The 18,546-nt window shown below is 38.3% G+C and overlaps 1 protein-coding gene and 1 long non-coding RNA gene across 7 annotated transcripts in view; one reads left to right on the top strand and one right to left on the bottom strand.

Moving 5' to 3' along the window:
• LOC128691561 (small G protein signaling modulator 2) overlaps positions 1–18,546 on the top strand; it is a 652,393-nt gene that overhangs the window by 461,335 nt on the left and 172,512 nt on the right. For all 6 annotated transcript variants that reach the window (XM_070088836.1, XM_070088840.1, XM_070088838.1 and 3 more), the window contains 3 exons: positions 2,329–2,493; positions 2,658–2,795; positions 16,674–16,917. In XM_070088836.1, the coding sequence (XP_069944937.1) occupies positions 2,329–2,493; positions 2,658–2,795; positions 16,674–16,917 (547 nt within the window). The remainder of the gene's footprint in view (positions 1–2,328; positions 2,494–2,657; positions 2,796–16,673; positions 16,918–18,546) is intronic.
• LOC138853233 (uncharacterized) overlaps positions 1–18,546 on the bottom strand; it is a 169,115-nt gene that overhangs the window by 106,991 nt on the left and 43,578 nt on the right. The window lies entirely within an intron of this gene.

Below are 18,546 nucleotides of genomic sequence, written 5' to 3'. Positions count from 1 at the left end.
TAGAAACAGTGCATCATGGCAAGACAAAACCATTCCCATTACTAAATTTACTAATTGTAGTATTGTTATATGTTTTGTACTACCCATTCCTAAATTTACTAATTATATATAATATTGTTATATGTTTTGTACTACCTCGCTATTATAAATCTAATTAATCACTTCAGTTACCTACCTTTCACATTGTGCAATAATGTATGTTAAAATGTACTGCTCTATAACTTATGTCAATATAGAGTAAGAATTAGGATTAATCTGTCTGAAATGGCTAGGCATGCTAGTGGCCTTCTTTGTGGTGATTAATATTTTATAACATGCAAGCCTCGGTGGGAGACGGCCGACTTGTTTAAATAAAAAAAAAAAAAAAAAAAAAGAACATGTAAGCCATACATTGTAAGCTTTGCAAAGAAATAAACATTTTGATTTTGATTTGATACCCTCCTGACTACATTCAGCAGCCTTTACAACTCCCCTTCAAAATCCCTTAAAAGTTCTATATCATAGGTAAACAGCAACTATGACAATTCCCACTTTGTATCAGATTCATTTTCTGTTAATCCTACACCTCTCCAAAACACCCTAACATTCACTTCTTTTACATCTCTGTGTTAAACAACCATGTTGACATTACATATTCTTGTCTAAGACCTACTTTTACAGAAAAATAGTACCCTTCTCTTCTATGCACCCTAAGCAGAGCCTCACTATCTGCATGAAAATGTTTTTCTACCTTTATTAACCTACTGCCTACTCCAAATGTTTTAAACATCTGCTATATTGTATCTCCCTTATCATCTGCCTTTCCTAAGGGGGGGGACATGGACCTGCTCCGCATGGGTCAGTAGGCCTGTTGCAGTGTTCCTTCTTTCTTATGTTCTTACGTTCTTATGTACAGTGGACCCCCGGGTTTCGTGATTAATCCGTTCCAGAGAGCCTGCCAAAGGTCGAAATTCACGAAACTCGAAACCATTTTCCCCATAAGAAATAATGGAAATAAAATTAATCCGTTCCTGACACTCAAAAATATTAAAATAAAATATTTTTTTCAAATTAAATAAAGATATACATAATGAAAATAATCAGAAATCAAGTACATGCATTTGAAAAAATAATAAAAACATAACACTTACCTTTACTGAAGACTTCTGGGTGGATGGAAAATGGGAGGAGGGGATAGGAGGAAGGTGTACACTATTGTTTGGAAGGAGAATCTCCTTCCATTAGGACTTTAGGTAGCAAGTCCTTATCTGGGGTTACTTCCCTTCTTCTTTTAATGCAACTGGGAACAACTTGAGAGTCACTGGACCCCTGTCGCACAAAATATCTGTCCAGAGAGGTCTTTTTCTGGCGTTTCTTTAAGATTTCCCGGAAGTGGGACACAACACTGTCATTGTACATGTTGCAGATATGGCTTGTTTCAGCTTGGTCAGGGTGATACTTTTCAACAAAACTTTGCAACTCATTCCACATTGCACAAATCTTCTTAATCTTTGAAGAAGGCACCTCATCCACTCCCTCTTCCTCCTCCTCTGAAGCAAGTTCCTCGGCTGTGGTGTGATGCTGTTCCAGTTGAAGCTCTTACAGTTCGTCAGTGGTTAGCTCTTCCCTGTGGTCCTCCACCAACTCTTCCACATCCCCGTCAAAATCCCTCTGGATCGTGTTCCTCACTTTATTTACCAAAGGGCTTGCACTAGCTTTCCTTGGGTCCATGATGACTTATTTAGCACTTCCAAGCACAAAAAACAATGGATTGTTATGAAATGTATTGTATGAACCTGCGGGATGATGGTGACGTGTTGGTAAACAATGGCACACTGAATGTGAATGGCGTGGGAGACTGGCTTGGTGTGTGCGGTGACGGGCGGATGGGTACCGGACGGTTGCCGAAACAAGTTTTTTCACGAAACTCGAGGCCAAATTTTTCCAAAAAAACTCACCGAATGTCGAATTTCACGAAAGTCGAGGCTGCCGAAACTCAGGGGTCCAATGTACTGTTTATTTATTTGTTTCACTGTAAACATTTGGTCTACACATCCTCTACACTTCCCTAATTCTCCTTGTTCTTTTGCAATCCTACTATCTATCTCACCCCTAACTTTCAGTAATTATTCATCCATACACTTGACCCAGTATACTCAGTTTTTTACATAGTAAACTTATGTTGGCTGGATAAATCATAGAGCATTGAAGCTGGGATAGAAAGAGAAACTAACAAATGACATTAATCTGGTCATTAATGAATAATCTTTGAATAGTTACTTAATATTTTGAATCTCACTTAGCCAGTTAGTTGCCTTTCATTATGGCATAACTTCATATGGATTTTAGGTGACTCTGGTGGAACTATTGTTCTGGTTGGGCAGGATGGAACTCAGTATCCACCTATCCATTTTCCTCGTGGTGGTCACCTTCTTGCCTTCCTCTCCTGCCTTGAAAATGGTCTTCTTCCACATGGCCACCTTGACCCTCCACTCTGGTCCCAACGAGGCAAAGGTATGTATGAGCAGTATTTTAAACATTTGTAATGCAAAATTTAATACTCAAATAAGAAAAAGTATTGATGGAATGTAAATTATTACAGGTTAAGGAATACAGTATCCTAATTTGTATTTTCACAGTGCAAGGTAAGTCTTTATCAATCTGTATTGTCTTTATAGGTAAAGTTTTTCCCAAGCTGAGGAGAAAAGCCCGGGCACTAGCCAACAGGCAGCATCATGGGGGCTCAGACAACGATGAAGAAGAAGCCACTGATTACGTGTTTAGGATACTCACATCCATCAAGCCTGATCGTCTCTGTAAGTCAGGGCATTAAATAGTGATTTGAGGGTGATTTATATCCACAAATTAATAAAAAGCAGAGTTTGGGATATCTGCTGTTTGGAGTGACATTTGAACTGTCATGTCTGCACGTGATTGTGTGAATGATGGTGAAAGTGTTTCTTTTTTTGGGTCACCCTGCCTCGGTGGGAGATGGCCGGCATGTTAAAAAAATTTAATTAAAGCATTAGTAAGGTGTTATGTGGGTATTTGGGAGAAAGTAATAATTTTTACCCTGAAATCAGACTAGTTTATACATAAGTCATTTAGAAAAAAGAATTTAAGTGAATCATGACAGCAGAGAATACAGTATAATGAATTTAAATATTGTACTACATTACAAAGTTAAGATTGCTGTTTAATGTCTGTTTTATTTATATAATTAATGTTGAAATGTAGCAAGAATATTTGTTAGTGGCACATTAAATCTGGGTAAAGATCAGTTCTTTCATGGGTTAATTTGATAATTTTTGATGCACTAGTCAAAAGATTGTGGAGGCACGTAATAGATTCAGAGAGTGGACCCCAACATTTGTATTTGCTAAGCAAATTACAGTGGGGATGAGCTATTTACAAAATTTATTAAGTTCACAAATACAATCACAAGCATTACAGTGTAATATAGTTATGTGCAGTTGTGAGTTATTTAGGAGTTATTTACAATAGGTAAAGTCAGGGTAATTTTCCAGAATGACTGGTAATATGCCACTTTGGACAAAGTACTTTGACATTTCTTGAACTTTTGTGATTGGTTGAAGCAGTTTAAGCATTTACTTTATCATCTTAAAGGATGCTGATGTAGCTTACAAAAATCCTAATAATTTTTAAATGAATGGATAGGACATCTACATTATTTTAAGTTTTCCTAACCATATTTGATGTTATGTTTACATTTTCTTATGAGATTTGTTGATCTCATGAATTTTCTTAATTTTTTCTTTAAAACAACAGCACCTTTGGAGTGAGATAAACAAGTTAAGAAAGCCTAGGGAACGAATGGATTTGTCAGTTAAAAACAGAGTATGGGAGTTAGTAGATGGGGAGCTGTATTGGGTAGATGGTGGGAATATTTTGAGGAACTGTTAAATGTCAATGATGAATGGGAGGCGGTAATTTCTTGCACTGGTCAGGGAGGTATACCATCTTTTAGGAGTGAAGAAGAGCAGGATGTGAGTGTGGGGGAGGTGCATGAGGCATTACATAGAATGAAAGGAGGTAAAGCAGCAGGAACTGATGGGATCATGACAGAAATGTTAAAAGCAGGGGGGGATATAGTGTTGGAGTGCTTGGTACATATTTATGTTTTAATAAATGGCTTTAAGTGAAACAGAGCTGAAGGGGGTGGGCGAGTTTCAGTGAGGAGAAATAAATGGGATTAGGTCAAGGGTTTCAAATAGAGTTAGAGCTAAAGAAGGAGTAGCAATAATGTTGAAGGATAAGTTAAGGCTGGAAAAGAGGGAATCTAAATGTATAAATTCAAGGATTATGTGGAGTAAAATCAGGGTTGGATGTGAAAAGTGGGTTATAGTAAGCATTTATGCACCTGGAGAAGAGAGAAGTGTAGAGGAGACAGAAAGAGAGAGATTTTGGGAAATGTTGAGTGAGTGCATGGGGAGTTTTGAACCAAGTGTGAGAGTACTTGTGGTTGGGGATTTCAGTGCTAAAGTGGGTAAAAATGTTGTGGAGAGAGTAGTAGGTAAATTTGGGGTGCCAGGGATAAATGAAAATGGGGAGTCTTTAATTGAGCTATATGTAGAAAGAGGTTTGGTAATAAGTAATACATATTTTATGAAAAAAAAAAAGATGAAAAGTATACAAGGTATGATACAGCACATAATGAAAGTTTGTTAGATTATGTATTGGTAGATAAAAGGTTGATGGGTAGGCTTCTGGATGTACATATTTATAGAGGAGCAACTGATATATCGGATCATTATTTAGTTGTAGCTACAGTTAGAGTAAGAGGTAGATGGGAAAAGAGGAAAATGGCAACAACAAGTAAGAGAGAGGTGAAAGTGCATAAACTAAGGGAGGAGGAAGTTAGGGTGAGATATAAGCAGCTATTGGCAGAAAGGTGGGCTAGTGCTTGTATGAGTAGTGGGTGGGTTGAAGAGGGTTGGAATAGTTTTAAAAGTGCAGCATTAGAATGTGAGGCAGAAGTTTGTGGCTGTAGGAGGGTGGGGGCAGGAGGAAAGAGGAATGATTGGTGGAATGATGAAGCAAAGGGTGTGATAAAAGAGAAAAAGGTTGCTTATGAGAGGTTTTTACAAAGCAGAAGTGTTGCAAGAAGAGCAGAGTATATGGAGAGTACAAGAAATATGAAGAGAGTGGTGAGAAAGTGCAAATGGAGAGCAGATGATAGAGTGGGAGAGGCACTGTCAAGAAATTTTGATGAAAATAAGAAAAAATTTTGGAGTGAGATAAACAAGTTAGAAAGCCTAGGGAACGAATGGATTTGTCAGTTTAAGACAGAGTAGGGAAGTTAGTAGATGGGGAGCTGGAGGTATTGGGTAAATGGTGAGAATATCACTATCACCTCCCGGATAGTATTTACTTCCTCACTATCCCATGTGTCCCACACAGTTTCTTGTGTGACTCAATTTGTGTTATCTTCCCAGATTTCCCATTCACAATTTATTATTTGTTAATAAGATACTTACTCTTTAATAATATCTGTATTACCAATTATTCCCACTTAAAGCACTGTTATAATTCTCCTATTATCTTACCAAATTTTCCCTTTACTCCCAAAATACAAATGTCAAACTAGTGTATGTTCCTACTACACTTTTGTTCAATTCCTTGTACCATCTTTTACTAGCTAGTATGAACTGTTTCAAATAATATTTCTTTTTGTGATATTAATTGCTCAATTTTTATGCTATAAGACAAATCTTGCTCAGATTAATTTTATATCATAGTGACTATCTATCCTTTAAAGGTTGTTTATCAATACTTAATTTAGTCCCTTTATGTATTTCTCCTGACATAGTTCGCTATATTCCAACACCTTGTACTGTCCTTTATTCAGTAATTGCTATACTCCTAGTTTTAATAACAGTTAAGGGGCTACTTTCAGGTGTTATAATATTTTTCCCTCTTGTCCATATAGTCACATTTGTTAAAATACTCCAGGTGCTTTTGGCTATCTCAGGTGCTACTGTTTTTTAATTTCATTCTTTTATTATTATATTCACTAGCTCCTTTATTTTAGCTGTAAATATCTACCGTAGTTCACACACTCACATTTGTTAAAATAATTAAGGTGCTATTTAGATGCTAAGTATAATTGAATTATCTCTTCTATGATAATCCCTAGTTCTTTTATATTTTTATAAGTTTTAGAATATTTACATAGTCTTATTCCTAAGTCTAGTTGTAGATTCACTATAAATCTTATAATATTTTACTCAGAAAATCTAGTTTGTAGAGACATTCTCATTCTTATGACTACAGGCATAGATCCTGATGTAAACTTTTTACTTAATGATTTACACGAATCAAACAGCACCTGTAATTACTATACAGCAGACCAAGCAAAGACATTACTCAGAGCCTGGTGGCTAAAGCTCCCGCTTCACACACGGAGGGCCCGAGTTCGATTCCCGGCGGGTGGAAACATTTCGACACGTTTCCTTACACCTATTATCCTGTTCACCTAGCAGCAAATAGGTACCTGGGTGTTAGTCGACTGGCGTGGGTCACTTCCTGGGGGACAAGATTAAGGACCCCAATGGAAATAAGTTAGACAGTCCTCGATGACGCACTGACTTTCTTGGGTTATCCTGGGTGGCTAACCCTCCGGGGTTAAAAATCCAAACGAAATCTTATCTTATCTTATCTTATAACCATCTTTAACTGCAATGTCAGATCCTTGAGCAAACATTATGATGACCTCACAGCATTACTCAGTTCCCTTCATTCCAATATATCAGTCATCACGCTCACAGAAACCTGGCTTAAGCCTGATATTACAGATGTCTATGCCATTCCTGGTTACATGGCCATACACAACTGTAGAACAGACCAGCAAGGGGGAGGAACAGCTATATACTACTCAAATCAACTCAAATGTATCAAAAAATCTTGCATGAGGGATGAACATGGTGAATAATATCATAGCCAAATTTAAATTAAAAGACCTGCAAAAACCCCTCACAGTTATAAACATCTACAGAGTACCACAGTCAAATGTTTACCACTTTAGTGAAAAACTAGGAAACATGATTACTGATGCACACATGAATAAAGACCACCTGCTACTAACAGGAGATTTCAACATAAACTTACTACACAACCTGGACCCAGAAGTAACTGAATTCACGAACACTATAAGCAACTGCCTGTTGCTACCAACAATATCTAAACCTACAAGAATCACTGAGACTAATATCTCCTTAATAGACCACATTGGACTGGAGTTTACCTGGAGAGAGTTCCGGGGGTCAACACCCCCGCGGCCCGGTCTGTGACCAGGCCTCCTGGTGGATCAGAGCCTGATCAACCAAGCTGCTGGCTGCATGCAATCCAACGTACGAACCACAGCTCGGCTGGTCAGGTACTGACTTAAGGTGCTTGTCCAGTGCCTGCTTGAAGACAGCCAGGGGTCTATTGGTAATTCCCCTTATGTATGCTGGGAGGCAGTTGAACAGTCTTGGGCCCCTGACACTTATTGTGTTGTCTCTTAACATGCTAGTGACACCCCTGCTTTTCATTGGGGGGATGTTGCATTGTCTGCCGAGTCTTTTGCTTTCGTAGCGAGTGATTTTCGTGTGCAAGTTCGGTACTAGTCCCTCTAGGATTTTCCAGGTGTATATAATCATGTATCTCTCCTGCCTGCATTTCAGGGAGTACAGGTTCAGGAACTTCAAGCACTCCCAGTAATTGAGGTGTTTTATCTCCGTTATGCATGCCCCATGAAGGTTCTCTGTACATTTTCTATGTCAGCAATTTCACCTGCCTTGAAAGGTGCTGTTAGTGTGCAGCAATATTCCAGCCTAGATAGAACAAGCGACGTGAAGAGTATCATCATGGGCTTGGCATCCCTAGTTTTGAAGGTTCTCATTATCCATCCTGTCATTTTTCTAGCAGATGCGATTGATACAATGTTATGGTCCTTGAAGGTGAGATCCTCCGACATGATCACTCCCAGGTCTTTGACGTTAGTTTTTCGCTCTATTTTGTGGCTGGAATTTGTTTTATACTCTGATGAAGTTTTAATCTCCTCATGTTTACCATATCGGAGTAGTTGAAATTTCTCATTGTTGACTTCATATTGTTTTCTGCAGCCCATTGAAAGATTTGGTTGATGTCTGCCGGGAACCTTGCAGTGTCTGCAATGGAAGACACTGTCATGCAGATTTGGGTGTCATCTACAAAGGAAGATACGGTGCTGTGGCTGACATCCACATCCTTGTCTATGTCAGATATGAGGATGAGAAACAAGATGGGAGTGAGTACTGTGCCATGCAGAACAGAGCTTTTCACTGTAGCTGCCTCAGACTTTACTCTGTTGACTACTACTCTTTGTGTTCTGTTTGTGAGGAAATTATAGATCCACCTACCAACTTTTCTTGTTATTCCTTTAGCATGCATTTTGTGCGCTATTACTCCATGGTCACACTTGTCGAAGGCTTTTGCAGATTCTGTGTATATTATATCTGTATTCTTTTTGTCTTCTAGTGCATCTAGGACCTTGTCGTAGTGATCCAGTAGTTGGGACAGACAGGAGCGACCTGCTCTAAACCCATGTTGCCCTGGGTTTTGGAATTGATGGGTATCTAGATGGGTGGCGATCTTGCTTCTTAGGACCCTCTCAAAGATTTTTATGATATGGGATGTTAGTGCTATCGGTCTGTAGTTCTTTGCTGTTGCTTTACTGCCCCCTTTGTGGAGTGGGGCTATGTCTGTTGTTTTTAGTAACTGTGGGACGACCCCCGTGTCCATGCTCCCTCTCCATAGGATGGAAAAGGCTCGTGATAGGGGCTTCTTGCAGTTCTTGATGAACACGGAGTTCCATGAGTCTGGCCCTGGGGCAGAGTGCATGGGCATGTCATTTATCACCTGTTCGAAGTCATTTGGCGTCAGGATAACATCGGATAGTCTTGTGTTAATCAAATTTTGTGGCTCTCTCATAAAAAATTCATTTTGATCTTCGACTCTCAGTCTGGTTAGCGGCTTGCTAAAAACTGAGTCATATTGGGACTTGGGTAGCTCACTCATTTCCTTGCTGTCATCTGTGTAGGACCCATCTTGTTTAAGTAGGGGCCCAATACTGGATGTTGTTCTCGACTTTGATTTGGCATAAGAAAAGAAATACTTTGGGTTTCTTTAGATTTCATTTATGGCTTTTAGATCATCCCGTGATTCCTGACTCCTATAAGATTCCTTTAGCCTTAGTTCGATGTTTGCTATTTCTCTGACCAGTGTCTCCCTACGCATTTCAGATATATTGACCTCTTTTAGCCGCTCTGTTATTCTTTTCCTTCGCCTGTAAAGGGAGCACCTGCCTCTTTCTATTTTACATCTACTCCTCTTTTTTTTAAAAGGAATATGCCTTGAGCATACATCAAGTGCCACAGAGTTAATCTATTCTAGGCATAAGTTGGGGTCTGTGTTGCTTAGTCTGTCTTCCCAGCTTATATCGTTTAGGACTTGATTTACTTGGTCCCACTTTATGTTCTTGTTATTGAAGTTAAATTTGGTGAAGGCTCCCTCGTGACTGATCTCATTTTGACGGTCTTGGGCTCCACGCATACATGTCTGAACCTCAATTATGTTGTGATCCGAGTATGTTGTTTTTGATATGGTGACATTTCGTATCAGATCATCATTGTTAGTGAAGATGAGGTCCAGTGTATTCTCCAGTCTAGTAGGCCCTGTTATTTACTGGTTTAAGTTGAATTTTGTGCAGTGATTTAAAAGCTCGTGTGTGTGTGTGTGTGTGTATGTGTGTGTGTGTGTGTGTGTGTGTGTGTGTGTGTGTGTGTGTGTGTGTGTGTGTGTGTGTGTGTGTGTGTGTGTGTGTGTGTGTGTGTGAGTTCTCGTCTGAGCTGTCTCCTGGTGTTATCACTGCAACAGCATTATTTGCTATATTCCTCCATTTTAGGTGTCTTAAGTTGAAATCCCCCAGGAGTAAAATGTTGGGGCAGGAGCTGGAAGATTTTCTAGACAGTGGTCAATTTTCAACAGTTGTTCCTGGAATTGTTGGGACGTTGCATCCAGAGGCTTGTAGACAACAACAATGACTAGATTTTGGTTGTCAATCTTTACTGCTAAAACTTCCACTACATTATTTGAAGCATTAAGCAGTTCTGTGCAAATAAGTGACTCTGCGATATACAGGCCAACCCTCCTCCCTTTTGCCTGTTCACTCTGTCGCATCTGTATAGGTTGTAACCTGGGATCCATATTTCGTTGTCCAAGTGATCCTTTATGTGGGTCTCTGTGAAAGCCGCGAACATTGCATTTGTCTCTGCAAGCAGTCCACGGAAGGTATTTTGTTGTTCGTTGCTGGCTTTAGACCCTGTATATTTGCAAAGAAGAATGTCATCAGATTGGTGGTACCATATTCCCTTTAAAATCAGGCATAATCACAGACAACACTACAGACCACTACCCAACCTTCCTCATAACTAATCTAGGTAAATTGCTCCAAGACGTTACTAAAGTTACTTTCAGACTACAGAACGAGACAGCTGTTAACAACTTTATAGCAGCTATGAATAACATCGACTGGCAAAATGAGCTCGAAACATGTACAGATATGAATGAATGTATAAATAATTTTCTAAAAAAAAAACCCATTACCTCTACAACAAACATTGCCCTAAAAAACTAAACAGATCACAGCAAAGAGACTGAATAGTCCCTCGATAACACTCAGCATCCTCAAATCCATTAACACAAAGCACAAATATGAAAAACAGTATAGAATGGGTCAGATAACTAGGGACCAGTCTAAACATTACTCGTCAGCTCTTACCTGCCTGATAAGAAGATCTAAAAAATTGTATTACGAAAACAGATTACATAACATCAAAGGTGATATGAAAAAGACCTGGAAAACTCTGTCTGAAATTCTTGGAACTAAAAAGTTATCCAGAAACAAAACAATCAAATTAACAAAATCAGACGAACCCCTACTCACACCAGCTGTAACAGCAAACAGACTCAATGTTTTCTTCTCCACCATAGGAAAAAATCCCGTCCATCAGATTACCTCATAGGTACCTACCCAAATACAGTGGACCCCCAGTTTACGATATTATTTCATTCCAGAAGTATGTTCAGGTGCCAGTATTGACCGAATTTGTTCCCATAAGGAATATTGTGAATTAGATTAGTCCATTTCAGACCCCCAAACATACACATACAAATGCACTTATATAAATACACTTACATAATTGGTCGCATTGGGAGCTGATCATAAACTGGGGGTCCACTGTACTCTATTCCTAGCCCCAACCAACCCACCAGAAGTCTCGCTCATCATCAACACCCTTAACCCCTTGACTGTTGCAACCCCCAATCCTGAGGTGTCTCCTGGTGTCGCAAAATTAAAAAAAAAAAAAAAAAAAAAAAAAAAAAAAAAAAAAATTCCTATGAAATGATAGAGAATCTTTTCCAGATTGTAATGACACCAAAAAAACGAAATTTCATGGAAAACTGATGGAATTACGCTCTCGCGAATTTAGCGACCTCGGCGATATTTACAAATTGGTGATTTCGCCCACTTTGAGCGCTATTTTCGACTAATTCCACAGTTCCCGTTGACCAAGCTCATAGCTATTTCTTTAGAACTCCGTGTTTTCTATCGATTGAGTACAATAAACTGCCCATTTACTGATTTGAACTACCCAATAACATAGTCAGAAATTTGCAATTTGGCAAATTTCACGAAAATTTAAAAAATATAACAATTTCAAAATAAGGTCCAGAATGAACAATGCAGACATTCCTGGCTCTAAAATAACATTTTCTTTGTTCATCAGTCACGTCTCCAGGCCCCTCTGATAAAACTTTTGCTTTCTATTTTCAATTTTTATTCAAACAAAAAATAGAAGATTTACTGTTATGCAGACTACTGCAATACTGTAATAATTGTACAGATAATGTCAACCCATTCATGACTGCATATTAGAATGGCTAGTTGGACATTTATTGGACAATGACATCATTTGTTTACTTTTGAACGTCGGCAAAAATCAAACATTTCCCATACTTTGAGCTCCATTTCCAGGTTCTTTTTATAGTAAAACCAATCAAAATCATCTCGATTTCTATAATATGTTTTCCATTCTATCAAATGAGATCAAGAAAACGAAAATACAACCATAAATACCATACGAAAATAGACCACAAAGTTGGTATTTTAATTAAAAAAACGGTCGGATTTTTTTTTTCTCATTATGCACCGCGTGCTGCAGGATTTTTTTTATATGGTGCACACTGACCACACAGACCCATTTTCTCACATGTGGGCCTACCAGCTTTCTCCTGCTTGATTTGAAGCCGCTAGAATTTATGAGTATGTATATGTCAAACACGGTGGCTCATAAGATGTATATATATGACCAAAACAGTCAAAGGTTTAAAAACAAGGCAGGAGACATAAAAACTTGCCTGCTTTTATGTACAAAAAAGCTTCTCAAGTATTGTCACCAATTATTGCAACACTCATTAACAAATCCATTGAATCGTCTACCTTCCCAACAACCCTCAAAATAGCAAGGCTCACTCAATCCATAAAGGAGGTGACCAAGCTGACTTGAATAACTATAGACCAATATCTAACTTACCACTGCTCTCTAAAATCTTTGAAAAATTAATTCATAGATGGATCTGTTCCTACCTCGTCTCACACAACGTATTAATCCCTTGTCATTTTGGATTCAGGAATAATAAAAGCACAAATGATACCATCATACTATCATACACATGCTAGAACTAATATATACCGCACTCGAAAAGAAAGAAATCCCGCTGGGAATTTTCATTGATTTATGTAAAGCTTTTGATACAGTCGACCATGAACTGCTGTACTCTAAATTAATGCACTATGGTATCAGAGGCCACTCCCTCAACTACCTAAAGTCAAACCTTAGTAGGAGAAGTCAATATGTGTACATAAATGGTGCAAACTCTTCTACCTAACCAATCACAGTAGGAGTCCCACAGGGAAGTGTCCTTGGACCACTCCTCTTTCTCATCTACATCAATGATCTACTGAATGCATCACAGCTACTTAAACCCATATTATTTGCAGATGACACTACATACGTCTTCTCCCACCCAAACCCAGTCATACTTGCCAACACTGTCAATGCCGAATTGCAGAAAATATCTGCCTGGATGATGACTAATAAACTTACCCTGAATACTGATAAAACCTATTTCATTCAGTTTGGAAACAAAGTTGCAAATGTTCCAATTAACATAACGCTAAATGGATCACCAGTTGCAAGACTTGCAGAGGGAAAATTCCTAGGTATCCACCTTGACAGTAGCCTTAAGTTCCAGACACATACAACAAATCACCATGAAAATCTCTAAAGACTGTAGGCATACTATCAAAGGTACGGTACTACGTTCCACAATCAGCTCTCCTGGCACTGTATCATTCACTCATATACCCTTACCTCACACATGGAATTTGTGCATGGGGATCAACAACATTAAATCCTCTAAGACCTCTAATAACCCAGCAAAAGGTAGCAGTAAGAATGATAACAAATTCCCACTCCTGCCAGCATACTCCACCAATTTTCAAAAGTCTAAATCTGCTCACCATTAAGAACATCCATACTTATTCATGTGCCTACTACATACACAACAATACACACAAATATAAACCCTCCACTCAAACTTCTCCTCACCAATCTTAACAGGACACATGGCCATAACACAACACACAGATCTCTTTTTTGATGTACCCCATGTCCATATCACACTGTGTAAAAACTCTATGCACATAAAGGGCCCCAAAATATGGAATTCATTACCAGAAAATACTAAAGTAGCCCAGTCTGAAAATCAATTTAAGACTACTCAAAAGCCACTCAGTCACCCTAGACTAAATGCTCAATACTCAGTATTCCCATACTCAATACTTATTCCCATGTCATAATTTCAGTAATTACTTTTGAACCTATTTTCCATTGTTGACAGGAATATAATTGAATCATTGTTTCACAGAAAGCATTTTTGAATATATGAATATATCTTTTGTTTTATAGAAATTAGATTTACTTATAATTAATAGATCTACTGTACAACCATGATATAATTCTTTAGTGTTAAGTAGTCAGTAAGCCAATAATGCCTAGGAATAATAGAGGCTCTCTTTGCATTGTAATCCATTATTGTAAATACGTACATAATCTCAGCGTACTATTTGCAAAGACATAAATAAATAAATAAATATTTTGAGGAACTTTTAAATGTCGATGAAGTAAGGGAGGCGGTAATTTCATGCACTGATCAGGGAAGTATAACATCTTTTAGGAGTGAAGAAGAGCAGGATGTGAGTGTGGGGGAGGTACGTGAGGCATTACGTAGAATGAAAGGGGGTAAAGCATCTGGAACTGATGGGATCATGACAGAAATGTTAAAAGCAAGGGGGATATAGTGTTCAAGTAGTTGGTATTTTTGTTTAAGAAATGTATGATAGAGGGGAAGGTACCTAGGGGTTGGCAGAGAGCTTGTATAGTTCCTTTATATAAAGGGAAGGGGGGACAAAAGAGACTGTAAAAATTATAGGGAATAAGTTCACTGAGTATACCAGGTAAAGTGTAGAGTAGGGTTATTATTGAAAGAATTAGATGTAAGACAGAGAGTAGGATTGCAGATGAGCAAGGAGGCTTTGGACTGGGTAGGGGATGTGTAGATCAAGTGTTTACATTAAACCATATATTTCTTTCTTTCAACACACCGGCTGTAGGGAAGTTTTCATTGCATTTATGGATTTAGAAAAGGCATATGATAGTGGATAGGGGAGCAATGTGGCAGATGTTACACATGTATGGAATAGGTAGTAAGTTACTAAATGCTGTAAAGAGTTTTTATGAGGATAGTGAGGCTCAGGTTAGGGTGTGTAGAAGAGAGGGAGATTACCTCCTTGTAAAAGTAGGTCTTAGACAGGGATGTGTAATGTCACCATGGTTGTTTATATTTATAGATGGGGTTGTGAAAAAAGTAAATGCTAGGGGGTTGGGGAGAGGGGTGGGATTACATTATGGGGAATCAAGTACAAAATGAGAGTTGACACTGTTACTTTTTGCTGATGATACTGTGCTTATGGGTGATTCTAAAGAAAAGTTGCAAAGGTTAGTGGATGAGTTTGGGAGGGTGTGTAAAGGTAGAAAGTTGAAAGTGAACATAGAAAAGAGTAAGGTGATGAGGGTATCAAACGATTTAGATAAAGAAAAATTGGATATCACATTGGAGAGAGGGAGTATGGAAGAAGTGAATGTTTTCAGATATTTGGGAGTTGACGTGTCAGCAGATGGGTTTATGAAGGATGAGGTTAATCATAGAACTGATGAAGGAAAAAAGGTGAATGGTGCATTGAGGTACACCTACCATTTGACTTACGACCGAGCTTGGTTCCGACCAACTGGTCGTAAGTCAAAATGGATGTAAGTCGAACCTTGCTACCTAATATCAACATCACATTTTTGTAATGACTTTATTTTATTGTTTTCTTCTGGTATTTCATTTTTTACTTTACTTTTTATGCTGTTAGTACTGTGTTTTATACTGTAAGGTTTGGGATAAACACTGTGTACTTCACAAACAGTTGTTTATTTCCCAGAAATTTGGCATACAAAACACGGTCATATGTCCAGCAGGTCGTAAGTTGGACGGTAGGTGTATTTGTGGAGGCAAAAAACATTATCCATGGAGGCAAAGAGGGAATGTATGAAAGTATAGTGGTACTAACACTCTTATATGGGTGTGAAGCTTGGGTTGTAAATGCTGCAGCAAGGAGGCAGCTGGAGGCAGTGGAGATGTCCTGTCTAAGGGCAATGTGTTGTGTAAATATTATGCAGAGAATTCGGAGTGTGGAAATTAGGAGAAGGTGTGGAGTTAATAAAAGTATTAGTCAGAAGGCTGAAGAAGGGATGTTGAGGTGATTTGGTCATTTAGAGAGAATGGATCAAAGTAAAATGACTTGGAGAGCATTTAAATCTGTAGGGGAAGGAAGGCGGGGTAGGGGCCGTCCTTGAAAAGGTTGGAGGGAGGGGGTAAAGGAGGTTTTGTGGGTGAGGGGCTTGACTTCCAGCAAGCATGTTTGTGCATGTTAGGAGTGAATGGAGACGAATGGTTTGTGGGATATGACAAACTGTTGGAGTGTGAGCAGGGTAATATTTAGCAAAAGGATTCAGGAAAATGGGCTATTTTTGTATAGGCAGACTTGAGTATTGGAAATGGGAGGTACAATGCCTGCACTTTAAAGGAAGGGTTTGGGATATTGGCAGTTTGGAGGGATATGTTATATATCTTTATATATGCTTCTAAACTGTTGTTTCGTGGTACCTCTGCAAAGATAGTGATTATGTATGAGTGAGGTAAAAGTGTTGAAGGATGAAAGTATTTTCTTTAGGGGGATTTTCTTTCTTTTTGGGTCACCCTGCCTTGGTGGGAGAGGGCTGACTTGTTGAAAAAAAAAACAGCACTTTTTTGATTAAAGACTTTGAGGAAAATTGTATGTTCTATTATTATTCATAATGGAATTGTTAAATACAGTTATCACATATCTCTAATTCTGGTTTTTGTTTTCCATTTTTTTTAAACTTTCTGGTTTGGCTGCTGTGGTTATTTTTGCATGTTCTACCATGATCTCTGTGGAAAAGCACATTTGGAGCTGATGTCGCCACTGCTTCGTGGGGGTTCTGGGTGGCTGCCTCGTGTCCCTAAGCTCTCATCACACTCATCCTCCACCTCCTCCTCCAAGTCACTCAGTCTTGGAGACTCCATGAGTGAGGTCATGCCACCACCACCTCCAACACCAAACCCAAGTATGGATGTACCATTACCAGCACCTGCTGAACATTCAGCTCATGGAAGAGCTACAGTTACCACAAATGAAAAGAATAGGTTTGGATTTAAGCTTTTTGTATGTTCTGTAGTGACTATACTGTATTGTTATCTTTTGAGATCTTATATTTCATAAATGTTTTTTCCTTTAAAATGCAGAATTTAGAGTAACATATAATTAGGTATATTCTGAAAGGTGGAACTTATAGTAGCTATCAGAATTTTTCTTCCACTAAGGTTTCCATGTGCTAACTTGAGAATGTTTCTTCTGATTGGCTTCCAATTTTCTCCATTGTTGTATCTTATTTATATTTCTTAAGTCTTTTGTTCATTAGAATACAGAATTCAAGGTAAAATATTATTAGGCATTCCCCAAAAGGCAAAACTTGTAGTGACTTAAAATTCTTTTTGTCTTCCTTCAAAGTTTCCATATGATAACTAGAGAATGCTTCTACTGATCAGCTTCAAACTTTCAGTGTTGTTATATTTTATTGAGAGCTATATTTTACTTTTGAACTGTGTAGTAGCTAATTTGTCAATTTTATTAAAACAAAATTGATTTATGGAGTCTGAGGTTATGTGACATAGTGCCTGAAATACATTTAGTTTAGTATGCAGGTGCTCCTCGCTTTGATTGTTTGACTTACAATATTTTGACTTTATGATAGTACAATAAAACTATAACACTTTTTTTTGTGCTGTACATTACTGTACATTTGTTAATAGGATAAACTTTTATTTATTTATTTACTTTTCAATACTGGTATTTAGTTACAGCAATTATTTTATTTACTTATTCAGTATTTATTTATCATATATTTATGTGGAATAGGTAGTAAGTTAATAAATGCTGTAAAGAGTTTTTATGAGGATAGTGAGGCTCAGGTTAGGGTGTGTAGGAGAGAGGGAGATACTTCCTGGTAAAAGTAGGTCTTAGACAGGGATGTGTAATGTCACCATGGTTGTGTAATATATTTATAAATGGGATTGTAAAAGAAGTAAATTCTAGGGTGTTGAGGAGAGGGGTGGGATTAAATTATGGGGAATCAAATACAAAATGGGAGTTGACACAATTACTTTTTGCTGATGATACTGTGCTTATGGGAGATTCTAAAGAAAAGTTGCTAAGGTTAGTGGATGAGTTTGGGAGGGTGTGTAAAGGTAGAAAGTTGAAAGTGAACATAAATAAGAGTAAGGTGATGAGGGTATCAAACGATTTAGATAAAGAAAAATTGGATATCACATTGGAGAGAGGGAGTATGGAAGAAGTGAATGTTTTCAGATAGTATTTGGGAGTTGATGGGTTTATGAAGGATGAGGTTAAACATAGAATTGATGAAGGAGAAAAGGTGAATGGTGCATTGAGGTTTCTGTGGAGACAAAAAAGACGTTATCCATGGAGGCAAGGAAGGGAATATATGAAAGTATGGTGGTACCAACAATTTTATGTGGGTGTGAAGCTTGGGTTGCAAATGACTCACGAAATCGTAATGACACAATTGCAAACAAAGCATACCACGGGCGGGGATAGAACCAGTGATCAGAGAGTCTCAGATCTCCAGACCATCACGTTAGCTGGCCCAGTGGCTAACGCGACAGTCTGGAGTTTTGAGACTCTCTGATCGCTGGTTCTATCCCTGCCCGTGGTATGGTTTAGGTTACAAATGCTGCAGCATGGCGATGGCTGGA

The sequence above is a fragment of the Cherax quadricarinatus genome, chromosome 26, assembly GCF_038502225.1.
Source record: "Cherax quadricarinatus isolate ZL_2023a chromosome 26, ASM3850222v1, whole genome shotgun sequence".
Classification (NCBI taxonomy): domain Eukaryota; kingdom Metazoa; phylum Arthropoda; class Malacostraca; order Decapoda; family Parastacidae; genus Cherax; species Cherax quadricarinatus.
The sequence above is the reverse complement of the archived record's forward strand: the minus strand, read 5'-3'. Positions and strand labels throughout refer to the sequence as shown.